This window comes from Vulpes vulpes, chromosome X, assembly GCF_048418805.1.
Source record: "Vulpes vulpes isolate BD-2025 chromosome X, VulVul3, whole genome shotgun sequence".
In the NCBI taxonomy this organism is placed as follows: domain Eukaryota; kingdom Metazoa; phylum Chordata; class Mammalia; order Carnivora; family Canidae; genus Vulpes; species Vulpes vulpes.
In genome coordinates this window covers 120,968,690-120,981,359 of record NC_132796.1, presented here as the reverse complement: position 1 = coordinate 120,981,359, position 12,670 = coordinate 120,968,690, and the positions used below count along the sequence as shown (strand labels likewise).

At 59.4% G+C, this 12,670-nt stretch overlaps 2 protein-coding genes across 2 annotated transcripts; both read left to right on the top strand.

The window, feature by feature from the left end:
• Positions 1-138: 138 nt before the first annotated feature.
• UBL4A (ubiquitin like 4A) lies at positions 139-1,218 on the top strand. Its single transcript, XM_072743365.1, has 4 exons — positions 139-291; positions 450-555; positions 709-923; positions 1,033-1,218. Exons 1-4 carry the CDS (start codon positions 244-246, stop codon positions 1,141-1,143), a joined length of 480 nt encoding a protein of 159 aa, XP_072599466.1. The 5' UTR covers positions 139-243; the 3' UTR covers positions 1,144-1,218.
• An 8,617-nt stretch (positions 1,219-9,835) lies between these two features.
• Positions 9,836-11,392, top strand: LAGE3 (L antigen family member 3). Its single transcript, XM_072743142.1, has 3 exons — positions 9,836-10,074; positions 10,758-10,886; positions 11,100-11,392. The coding sequence occupies exons 1-3, from the start codon at positions 9,869-9,871 to the stop codon at positions 11,212-11,214; spliced, it is 450 nt and encodes a 149-aa protein (XP_072599243.1). The 5' UTR covers positions 9,836-9,868; the 3' UTR covers positions 11,215-11,392.
• Positions 11,393-12,670: the final 1,278 nt, after the last annotated feature.

The following is a 12,670-nucleotide window of genomic DNA, read 5'->3' as shown; positions in this document are numbered from 1 at the left end:
GCCCCTCCCGCGGCCGGCGGCCCCGGGCGTCGGCGACGCGCGCTCCAAGGTGACTCCTCGGCGGCGGGCGGGCGGGCGGGGCGGGGCGGGGGCGGGGCCTGGGCGGGGCGGGGCCGAGGGAGGGGCGGGGCCGGGCGCGCCCCTCGCGCTGCTTCCGGCGGCGGCGGGCGGTTCCGGCGCGCGCCCGGGGCGGCGGCGCGCAGCGGGGGGCGGTTGGGGTGCGCGCCCGCCGCAGTGGACGCCATGCAGCTGACAGTGAAAGCGCTCCAGGGCCGCGAGTGCAGCCTGCAGGTAGCGTCGCCGGGCCCCGCCGCCCCGCCGGCCTGCGCACTGCCCCCGGCGGGCGCGGGGCCGGGCCGGGCCGGGCCGGGGAGGGGGAGGCCGGGAGAGCCGCCCTCGCGGGGGGGGGGCCGCGGACTCAACCCCGCCTGTACCCTCGGCCCGGCCAGGTGTCGGAGGACGAGCCCGTGTCCACGCTGAAGCACCTGGTCTCCGAGAAACTCAACGTCCCCGTGCGCCAGCAGCGGCTGCTGTTCAAGGGCAAGGCCCTGGCAGGTACCCGGGAAGCGGAGCCGCCCAGGGAGCCCCGCAGCTTTTCGGGGACGGGGTGCCTGGGCCGGGTGACGGATGGGGCGCTGGCCGAAGCCTCCGCGGACGGCCGCCGCAGACCCCGCCGCGGGGAAGCCTCCATCAGTCTTTCTTTGGCAGATGGGAAAAGACTCTCGGATTACAGCGTGGGGCCCAATTCCAAGCTGAACCTAGTGGTCAAACCTCTGGAGAAGGTGTTACTGGAAGAAAGCGCCGCCCGCAGACTCGCCGAGGCGCCGCCTCCAGCCGCCCCAGCCTGGCAGCTGGTCTCCAAAGTCTTGGCCCGCCACTTCAGTGCGGCGGATGCCAGCAGAGTCCTCGACCAGCTACAGAGGGTGAGAAGGGTAGCCGGGGGCATCCCCGCCCAGCCGCGCCCATCCCCTGCCTCCGGCACAGTGCACCCCCAGCTGCACCCCCTGAGTCCTTCTGGCCTTCTGTCCGCAGGATTATGAGAGGTCCCTGAATCGCCTGACGCTGGATGACATCGAACGCTTGGCGAGCCGCTTTCTGCACCCTGAAGTGACTGAAGCTATGGAGAAGGGGTTCTCCAAATAAGATCCTCAGAGCGTGGGGAGGAGCCTGGCCAGGCTGCAAGCTGCATGTAGCATTAAATGTGTTCTCTTGTTGCAATTTGACTCATAATAATAATAATAATAATAATAATAATAATAATGGCAGGTACCTGGGTACCCATACCTGGTTCTTGCTAGGTGCCAGGTACAGCTCAGAGCATTTGACGTGGGTTTGCTCCCATGCCTCCCGCAAAAGGTTAGACAACGAGGCACCCAGCAGTGAGGTGGGGGAGCCACCATCTGAGTGCAGTCAGCTTCTAGAAATGCCTCAGGGTGCAAAGGAAAGAGGGGGCTGTTTGGTCGGGTTCCAAGGGACGGCCTTTGGCATATCATGTTTAGCGCACTGACAATCAGCCCTCCAGCACCTCCTCTTCAGGCCTGAAAGGGGAAGCAGCTGGGCCCTGCTGCCCAGTCCTGTCACCCGACCTCTGACAGGTTTGGCATTGGTGGATGCCAAGTGACAGCCAAACCCTGGGCCCCCTCTCCCGGCTGCTGCGGCCAGTGTGCACTTGACAAGGGAAAGCAGGTTGGGGGGTCAGGGACCTCTGCAGTATGACCTTAGGCAATTCCTGGTGCCACGTTGGTCCCTGGTTCACTCTGCACAGTGGGGACCACTCTTGAAACCTCCCATTTCCTTCATCCTTACCCAGCCCGGGTGACAAGTCTGCAGCACCCGTCCCCTGTGATCCATAAGCACACAGGCCAAAACCCGATGAGTGGCCAAGCAAGCATGGCCCAGAGGGCGATTCCTGGCCCTTCGTGTCACAGCTCTTTGGGTTCTCCATTTGCTTGTGTCCCTCTGGGCGTGGGCATTTCTCACCTCTTAGGGATGACAGGTGACTGAGTCGAGGTCGCTCAGCCTTGGCCGGGCCCCCACACCCTGCGTTCACCCACAGTGTGGAAGTGGGCCCTTCCCCTGCCACATGGATACCGCCTTTCACGCCGCACACCCTTCACGGCCTGAGAGGAGGCGTCAGAGTGCTGGGGCGGGGGGCATGGGCTGCCAGCACCGATCCTCCCACCTCGCCTGGCACGTGGGCACTAGAGGTCATCTAGGCGCCTACTCCCTGGCGGGGGACACCTCGGGCTGCCCTCCCGCCCGGGCCTCGTGGGCAGAAGACTGTGAACAGGGGAACGCAGTGCCCGGCCCCCGCGCCCGGGAGCTGATGTGTCTGCCAACGTACAGGACGCTCGCCCGTGCGCTCATTTTATTTTGAGTCCGGAGAATTTTTGTTGCTCCAATTCTGAATCCCACTGAAGGTGAATGTGAGACTGACTTTGATCCAAACGGAACTTTGTTAGCCAGGCAGCTTTCGCTTTCCAATGGTTGGTCGGACCATGAAAGACATTGGTTGAAACAATAAAGGAAACACTGGTTCACAAAACTGAGAAGTCCCGGGGTCTTGGCAGCAGAAGGACCATTTCACCAAGTACCCAGTCTCTTCCTACCTCCCGTCGCGCTCGGAAGTGTCCCCTCCGTCCCGGGCCGCTGCCTCAGGATCAAAAGATGGCTCTTGGCAGTCTCCCTGGTTCACAGCCAGCAAGGTTAGGCCTCCCGTCCTGGAGTGTGGCTCCTTCCTCTGATGCCCCAGCAAATAACCGCTGGCCTCTTACTGGTCAGAATCAGCTCATGCTCCAATCACTTTGGCCAGGGCTGCAGTGGGTGGTGGGCCGGAGGGACGGAGAGGGCGATTCTCTGCAAAAGCCAGGACTCAGTGGCGACCCCAGGCAGCAACCGTTAGCTGCAGGGGAGCGACACACATGGGCATCCGACAGGCCCTAGACACGGTCGTCGAGTCCCTTGTGCCAGCGCCTCCTGGCCCACGAGTGACAAGAACCCTCTGGTGATGAGAAGCCATCCACGGGCCACTTGGACGTGGAGGTCAGGATGGACGTGGAGACAGGAGTGAGGTGTTCAGGGTGTGCTGGGAGCCTGATGGGAGAGCTGACCGGGCCCCCCGCCCAGCCAGTTCCAGAGCGCCGTGCAGCCTCTACAGTGACCATCAGGACTTAGGTGGGCACGGGATGTCCCAGAATCTCTGAGGGCGGATGAGGTGGCTTCCCCGGGAGTGCAGGAAAGAGAAGAGAGGACTGGGCCTGGAGGCAGTTTGCCTGCTGGGGACACGTAGAAGGCAAGGAGCTTCCTGACACTAGGCCACAGGGGGGGCTCGTATGAGAAGCCAAGAGCACCCCTCCAGAAGGGGGCGGGTGTCTGGTACTGCCAAGAGGCGTTGATAACAAGAAGGTCGTTGCTGATGTTGGGGAGCAAGAGGTGGCGGCAGGGTGGGGAGGGGAGGAGGCGGTGACGGGGCCCCGGGACCCGCGTTCTGGAAGCTTGTCTGCGCAGAGGCCGGTAGCTGTGGCTGGGCAGGACGGGAAGGCTGGGGGGGGGGGGTGCTGTGGGGCTGGGAGTGGGAGGCGCGGGGGCAGGGGGCCTGTGCTGTCAGGAGAGGAGCCGGGGAGTCCTGCTGAACCCCTGCGAAGCCCCTGCCTCGGCCCGCGCGCACCTGCAGGCTCCGCTGCGTCCGCCCAGGAGGAGGGAAGCGGCCGCCCGCTGGGCTTCGTACCCTGGCCACTGCGGCCAAGGCCCGCTGCCTGCCCCGAGGTCGGGGCGCGGTGGGGGCGCCGGTGTCGTCCTGCGGTGACACCAGGGGAGCACAGGAGCCCTGAGGGGCCCAGCTCCAGGGGCCTCTCAGACAGAAATGCTCTGGCACGGGGCTCCGATGCCTGTGGGGCCCTTTCCCAGGGGGCACACGGGACTAGGGGCAGATTCAGGACGGCGGCCTTTGCTCCGGGGTGGGGCTCGCGGAGTTGGAGGTACCCCAGCAACTGGGCGGTCCCCACAATTTGCTGGCGCCTTCAGGCTTCCTGCGCAGGCCTGGCCAAAGCCCTGGGCCTCGCCAGCTCTGGTAGGTCCAATAGGGGTGCAGCTCAGCTGGGCCAGGCGCTCCTGGGACTAGATCTGACCCTGTGGCCAGCCCCAGACCTCTGGGCCCCAACAGCCAGCCTTGCCCACCTCCCCGCTCCCGGGGAGCCGCCCTGTCTGCACGCCCCTTCGGGGTTCAGTCCTCCTCTGCTCCTTTGCTGGTTTCCTCTCCCCATACACCCGACCTCTTAATGTGGGGGGCTCCAGGGCCCTGTCCCCAGACCACTCCTCTCTGTGTCACTCCCCACGGGAGCTTGTGCACCCCCGTTCCCATTTCTGTGCGTCACCCCCTCTCTGCCGAGCTCCACACCGCATCTGTAGGGTGAGGCAGCTCCTGGCCCTCTGGCCGACACCTCGTCCATCCCTTCAGTACTCGTTCCTGAGCACCCAGCATGGCCCAAGTGCTGGCAACACGGGCCCCGGGAGACGCAGGGCCCTCCCCCATGCCCTTACGGCAGCCCCTCAGCGAGCACGTTGGCCCCACAGCCTGCCTCAGTGGATGGCAATAGCGCGCAGCCAGACTTCCCAACAGGAAGCAGAAGACCACCGTTGTCTCTCAAAACTCTCCCTTTTTGGGGGATCCGTGGGTGGCTCAGCGGTCTAGCGCCTGCCTTCGGCCCAGAGCAGGATCCTGGGGTCCTGGGATCGAGTCCCGTGTCGGGCTCCCTGCATGGGGCCTGCTTCTCCCTCTGCCTGTGTCTCTGCCTCTCTCTCTCTCTCTCTCTCTCTCTCTGTGTCTCTCATGAATAAATAAAATCTTTAAAAAAAAAACTGTCCCTTCTCCATAAGCAATCAAGCAACAATATTTTTGAAAGAGTCCAAAGGGCTTTCCTTGTAGAATGTTCCAGAGTCTAGATTTGCCTGATTCCTTCCTCGTTAGATTCAGCCTAAGCGCTCTGACAAGCTGCTGGGTCCTTTGCCCTCCTCACTCCAGCAGCTCCAAGAGGCAGTGGGGTCAGGCCTGCTGGGGAGGCTCAGATTGGTCACATGGTCAAGACCCTGTCTGTCGAGCCTCGCAAAGTTGCGTTTTTCTTTCCTAAAGCACAAGTAGTCTGGGGTAATGCCGTGAGGCCATCTGTGGGGGACTCTCTTAGTCCCCAACAACCTCAGTCTAGTGGTTTTCCCACGCAAGGATGAATCGCCCCGACGGCTCCACGAGGGGGGCTTGCTGATGCTTGCTTGCTTCCTGTGATTATCAGTGGGCAGCATTTCTCTTTCAAGAACTTTCCTTTTTCCCTGCTCTCTTTTCTTCATTATCATGGTGGGTGCATCAGGTTTCTTTTTTATTTTTTTTAAAGATTTTATTTATTTATCCATGAGAGACACACAGAGATTGAGAGAGAGGCAGAGACACAGGCAGAGGGGGAAGGAGGCCCCAAGCAGGGAGGCCGACGTGGGACTCAATCCCGGGACTCCAGGATCATGCCCCGGGCCAAAGGCAGGCGCTGAACCGCTGAGCCACCCAGGGATACCCCTTTTTATTTATTTATTTATTTATTTATTTATTTATTTATTTATTTAGGTTTCTTTATTCGACAACTTAGGGGGCACCTGGGTGGCTCAGCCAGTTGAGCATCTGCCTTCGGCTCGGGTCATGGTCTCTGGGTCCTGGGATCAAGCCCCACGTCCGGCTCCCTGCTCAGCCAGGGGGTCTGTTTCTTCATTTCCCTCTGCCCTTACCCTGCTGCTTGTGCTCGCTCATTCTCTCTCTCTCTCTCTCTCAAATAAATAAATAAAAATCTTAAAAAAAACCTTAGAATCTAAAAATATTGTTTTGGGGGCAATTTTATTGGACTATAGTGCATTAATCATGAGTGTACAGCTCAACGGAATTTAAAGTAAATACACCCATTTTCTGTCCCCCCCGGATCAAAATATAGAGCATCGCCAGCACTCCAGCACCTTCCCTGGCGCCCCCTTCCCAGTCACGCTCCTCCCTGAAAGGTCTAATATCCTTTCGGATAATCACATTGTTCTATGTGTGGTTCTTCCTACTTGGTTCCTGTGTCCTTTGCCATGCCTCATCCTTTTGGGTTTTAAGCCAAAAAAAAAATTTTTTTTAAAAGTAAGAAAGTTACTTTTTGGCACTGCAAAGTGCTCCGGGCTTATCTTGTATTTTCTCCTGCCCCAGCTCTGCCATCAGCCATTTCTCCAAGAAACTCTGGTTCCTTTTACTAGAGGATGGTACTGAGAAGCCAAGGTTTAGGTGTAAGGTGTGTTCATTGCTACCGAAGTGCTGCTGCTTCTAGACTCTTCTACCAGACAAAACTAGGAAATACATATTTCTGAAGTTCACACCACAATCCTCAATTCCAACCCAATATCACAGTCCTTCCTCACCTTCCACGGTGAGAATTCTGGTTCTTGACAACATCAATATATTTCTCATCTGATGCACCAGATAGTCTACCTGGAAGTACACCCCAAGTAGCTTTGCTGTAGCCTCATCACCATCATTTCTGACAGCAAACCTATGAAGAATAAGGTCGATTCTTTTGTCCTTAGAATATAGCCCATGAAGGGATGTACAAGCAAAAAGTTGAGTTAAAAGTCACCTGAACTGGGGCACCTTGGTGGCTTGCTCAGTTAAGGTCTGCCTTCAGCTCAGGTTGTGATCCCAGGGTCCTGGGATCGAGTCCCACGTCGGGCTCCCTGCATGGGGCCTGCTTCTCCCTCTGCCTGTGTCTCTGCCTCTCTCTCTCTCTCTCTCTCTCTCTCTCTCTCTCTCTCTCTCTATCTACCTATCTGTGTGTCTCTCATGAATCCACCCTCATCTGAAGGCGGATGCTCAACCGCTGAGCCACCCAGGCATCCCTGAATTATTTTCTCTGTGTAGTTTTATTATCATTTCGATATGCAGTTAGGCTAATTTGTTTTGTTTTGTTTGTTTTCATTTGGTTTTGGTTTTATTCAATTTTTTCATTTGATTTTTTTAAGATTTTATTTGTTTATTCATGAGAGACACACACAGAGAGGCAGAGACACAGGCAGAGGGAGAAGCAGGCTCCATGCAGGGAGCCCGATGCGGGACTCAATCCCGGGACCCAGGGGTCACACCCTGAGCTGAAGGCAGATACTCAACCACTGAGCCACCCAGACATCCCTGATTTTTTTTTAACTCTTTCAAATGTACTTTTTGTCCAAAACCAAAACTATACAAAATGGTGTGATCCAAGAAATCCTACCCCATCCTAACCCCCATAGGTGACTATTTTCATTAGTTTCAGGTTTCTCCTTCCTTTTTTAATTTCTTTTTTCTTTTTTTTTAAATTTCTAATAAGTGTGTGTCTGTTTCCTTTGTGCTTTGCCTTTTTTTTTTTTTTTACACAACAATATATCCTGGGAATAATTTCATTTTTCATTAGGGATTTTCCTTCTTTTTTTTTTTACTGCTGCCTAGGACTATTGTATGAATGCCCCATAGTTGATTTCACCAGTTCCCTGCTGATGGGCATGTATATTTTGTCCATTAGTTTTCTAGGACTAATTGTGTTACAGTGAGTGATTTTGTGCATATGCTGTTCCATATTTGTGAAGTAGCTGCCTATATGGAGGATTTCTGGGTCCAGGCAGTGATGACTTGTGTTTACTTAGGACTGTCTTTCATTAAACAAACAACAAACCACCTACCACAGAAATTGCACTCATGGGGGCGCTGAGGGGGCTCAGTCAGTTAAGCATCTGCCTCTTGATACTGTTGATTTCCACTCAGATCATGATCTCAGGGTCTTGACATCCAGCCCCACGTCAGGGTGGGGGTTCCCCGCTCAGCAGGGAGTCAGCTTCTCTGTGTCCACACCTCCCCCTGCTTGGGCTCTCTCTCCCTAAAATAAATAATCTTTAAAAAAAGATACTGCATAGAACAACAACAACAAAAGGAACCAGAGAGATATATGAACGATATAGAAGAAAACAAGATTATCATTTCAGATTATGATGAATGCTATGCAGTAGAGTGAAAAGGGCAAATGTACTGAATGGTACCTGGGGATAAAATATTAGATTGGTGACCCAGAAGGCCTTCTTTTGGCCTTAGAATATAGCCCCTGAAGGGATATACAAGCAGAAAGATGAGTTAAAAGTCACCTGAATTGGGGCACCTAGGTGGCTTAGTCGGTTAAGGTCTGCCTTCAGCTCGGGTTGTGATCCCAGGGTCCTCGGATCAGACCCTATGTCGGGCTCCCTGCTCATCAGGGAGTCTGCTTAAAGGCGACACTGGAGTCAAGATCCTAATGACAAGGAGGAGCCAGCTATGGGAAAGTTTGTGGACAGAGTCCTCCAAATAGAAGACAAAAGGCAAAGAGGTAGGGGTAGGCCACCCTTGGTCAGGAGCAAAGAAAAGGCCACACGGGGTATAGAAAATGTGGGAGCAGACAGCTGAGGGTAGAGGATGGACAAGCTGGGAACTCGGGTCACACAGAGTTGGGGTTTTTTGGAGATTTACTGATTCATTTTTGAGAGGGGGTGGGGGCAGAGGGGGGCGGAGAGAGAATCAGAATGGCAAGCGGACTCTCTGCTGAGCCTGGAGCCCTCCGCCGGGCTGGATCTCACCACTCTGAGATCATGACCTGAGCTGAAACCATTTAACCAAGTGAGCCACACAGGTAGCCCCCCAGAGAGATTTTCTAAATGACATCAAGGAGTTTAGATGTGATTCCAAGGGTAATAGGACATCATTCTAGGATGTTAAACAAGAATGCAATGTGCTGTGATTTATATCAAAAATTAAGAGGCAGGGCAGCCCCGGTGGCGCAGCGGTTTAGCGCCGCCTGCAGCCCAGGGCGTGATCCTGGAGACCCGGGATCGAGTCCCACGTCGGGCTTCCTGAGTGGGGCCTGCTGCTCCCTCTGCCTGGGTCTCTGCCCTTCTCTCTCTCTCTCTGTCTCTATGAATAAATAAATAAAATCTTTAAAAAAATTAAGAGGCAATTCTGTTGTGTAGAAAATAGGCTGTAGAGGAGCAAAAATAATAGAAAAGAGGTCAGGAAGCTGTTGAAGGAACTGAGGGAAAGATCGTGGCTTCCACTTGGGGCTTGCAATGGAGAGGGGTGGACGCGGTCGCCTCCAGGCTGTGTGGAGGGGCCGTCCAGCAGGATGATACAGGGCCGCGGCGTGTCCCCCGTCCTGATTCGCCAAGGAGGAACACAGAAAACGGACGCAACACTCCGCCACGGCCGTCTCGTGTCCCTTTACACACCCGTTTTGCCGGGCAGGGGCGCGCAGGCGGCTGGCAGGCGGGGGGGCGCATGCGACCCCTGGCCTGGGGCGCTGAGGTTCGGGCCCCCGTCGGGGGTAGAGCGTCCGTACAAACCCCAGAGCCCTGAACGTGCTGGCAGGTCACCGTGGGCCTCCGGGGGAGGGGGGAGCCCCAGGAGGCCTCCGACCGCTCAGGGGGGCACCTGCCAGCCCCCTGCACAGCGCTTGCCTGGGGACACTGCACCCCAGGAAGGGACGGGGACGGGGGGGGGGCAACGGGCCCCGAGCCCCGCGGGGAGGGCAGGCGCCCCGGGGCCGCGGCGAGCGACGAGCGGCGGGGCTGCGGGAGGGAGCGCGGCGACCCCGCGGCCCCCGCTGCTGCCTCCGTTTGGCGGGAAACGGCCACGCGCCTGTAGCCCCTCGGGTTGGTGTGCGCAGGCGCGGGGCGGGGCCGGGGCGGGGCCGGGGCGGGGCCGGGGGCGGGGCCGGGGCGGGGCTCGGGGGCCGCCTCAGTCCGTCGCGGCGGCGTCGAGGGCGGGCGGGCAGCGCGGCGTTCGGGGCGGAGTCGGAGGCGGGGCGCGGCGGCCATGCAGGCGGCAGACGCAGGCGCGGGAGGCGGCGCGGAAGGCGCGGACGATGGCGCGGACGGCCCCGGCTCTCCCGGCGGGGCGGGCGAGGCGACTGCTGCTGCCCTCGGCAGAGCCCCGCCTGTCACGCGGCCCCGGCACGCCCCTAGGCCCGGCGGAGACGCCGCCGCCACGGCTGGAAGGACGGGCGGCCGCACCTACGTGTTGTATCCTGCCCGAGCGGGGCGGGGGCGGCGGGGGGCGCGGCGGTGCCTGAGGGGGGGCGGGGGGTGGACGAGGGGTGCGGTGGTGCATGAGGGGCGGCTGGGGGGCGGCGGTGCCTGAGGGGCGGACGGGGGGCGGCGGTGCCTGAGGGGCGGACGGGGGGTGGACGAGGGGTGCGGTGGTGCATGAGGGGCGGCTGGGGGGTGGCGGTGCCTGAGGGGCGGACGGGGGGGCGGCGGTGCCTGAGGGGGGGCGGGGGGGGCGGTGCCTGAGGGGCGGTGGGCGGCTGGGGTGCGGCGGTGCCTGAGGGGCGGACGGGGGGTGGACGAGGGGTGCGGTGGTGCCTGAGGGGCGGCTGGGGCGCGGCGGTGCCTGACGGGTGGCTGGGGGGCGGCGGTGCCTGAGGGGCGGTGGGCGGCTGGGGTGCGGCGGTGCCTGAGGGGTGGCTGGGGGGCGGCGGTGCCTGAGGGGCGGCCGGGGGTGTGGCTGGGGGGCCGGGCCGGGGCTGCCGTGGAGGGAGCCAGCCCAGCACGTGGGGGCGCAGGACGCCCAGGAGGTGGCTGCAGGGGTGGGGGGAGGGGAGGAGGGAAGGGGGTGGGCGATCGCGTGGGGGGGAGGGGCAGGACGGGGCGGGGTGGCCCGGGGCGCCAGGTCTTGCCAGAGGTCCCTTGACTGATGCCCCCAGTGCCCTCTGCGTGCCTTTCCCGTCGGCCGTGGAGGCAGAGATCGCCTGCGGGTCCCTGGCCCCCGACGCCGAGCCCCACGGAGGGGTCGTCGAGAAGCAGCTCACCGTGAGGGGCAGCGTCCTGGCGGTGTAAGTGCGGGAAGGGGCGGAGGGACGCGGGTCCCCAGGACGGGCGCGCCGCTGGACTCACGGACACCCCCCGTGGGTGCCGCCTTCTTCCGGGGACCGGGCTGCGGTGCGGGCCTGGGCCGGGGGCGCCCTGGGCCGGGGGCGCTCGGGGGGTGTCCGCGCGCGGGGGGCGGCGCCTCCAGGTCCCACAGGCCGTGTCTGCTGCGCTTCCAGCCGCTGGAGAGCTACGAACCCCCGTCTCCTCCGAATCTCCATCATCAGTTTTCTGGACCAGCTTTCCCTGGTGATGCGGACCATGCAGCGCTTCGGGCCTCCCGCCACCCGCTGAGCCCGCGCGGGGCTGGGGCAGGGGCCTCACCTGCTGCCCTTTCCTGGGGCAGCCATTGCCAGAGCAGCACCCCCCCAGCCTTCTGTTGGTCCCACCCCCGCGGCCCCCGGGGTCCCTTTGTTTCATTGGGCGCCCCAGTGTTTGTGACAGCAGAAAATAAATGTGATGTTTGCTAAGATCCGCGCAGTGTCCCTTGGGCCCCGGCCCCGCCTCCGGGTACACCTCCCTTTGACCTCAGGGTTCGGAGGAGCCCCTGGGAGGCGGACACCCCGGAGCCGAAGGTGATGGGACGCAGCTGGGGCGGGGCGGGCCTGGCTCCGTGGGTGAAGCGGTTGCCTGGGCCCGGGGTCCAGCACCCCTTAGCGGGAGCTCCGCGTCTCGGCTTCTCCGCTCAGGCGCGGACCCTCGCAAATAAGTAAATCTCTTTAAAAAGACCGTTTCGGAAATCGGCAGCCCGTGGGCTGTGTCCTTGAGTATGGGCGGCTGCAGACCGACCTGTTGGGACGCGCCCTTGGTTTTACGCCCTTGGTTTTACCCCCGGCGCTATACCCACGCCCACAGGAATACGCGGCGTGCACTGTGTGCGTGTCCCCGGAGAGTCTCCGTCCAACGTAAACTTCTCCGTAAAAACTCTTTGAAAACCTTCTCGAACAGGTGCGTGAAACATGCACTATCATGACTGAACGTTTACATTCTCTTCCACTTCTTGCCAGATTAGAGTAAGGACTCAGTGCAGCTCTTGCGTGTGAGTCTTGGCATGAATGACGCTTCCTTAAGATAGGTTAATAGGAATAGAATTACTTGCTTAAATATTTGCTATTTTTTTTAAGATTTATTTATTTCAGGGACGCCTGGGTGGCTCACTGGTTGGGCGTCTGCCTTCAGCTGAGGTCATGACCCTGAAGACCCAGGATCTGTCCCAGTAGGCTCCCTGCATGGGGCCTGCTCCTCCCTATGCCTGTGTCTCTGCCTTTCTCTGTGTCTCTCATGAATAAATAAGATCTTTAAAAAGATAAAAAGAGGGGATCCCTGGGTGGCGCAGCGGTTTGGCGCCGGCCTTTGGCCCAGGGCGCGATCCTGGAGACCCCGGATCGAATCCCACATCAGGCTCCCGGTGCATGGAGCCTGCCTTCTCCCTCTGCCTGTGTCTCTGCCCCCCTCTCTCTCTCTCTCTCTGTGACTCTCATAAATAAATAAAAATTAAAAAAAAAAAAAGATAAAAAGATTTATTTATTTGACAGAGAGCACGTGTGGGGGGTGCAGATGTTGAGATAGAATGTCAAACCGACTCCCTGCTGAGTATGGAGTGCAGCTTGGCCTCCGCCCCACAGCGCTGCCAAATCAAGAGTCATGCTTAGCTGACCTAGCCAACCAGGCACCCCACTATTTTTTAAAACTTTCACTCGAGTGCAAAATTAGCAGCACCTCAGTGGCTTAGTCAGTTGTGTTGAACTCT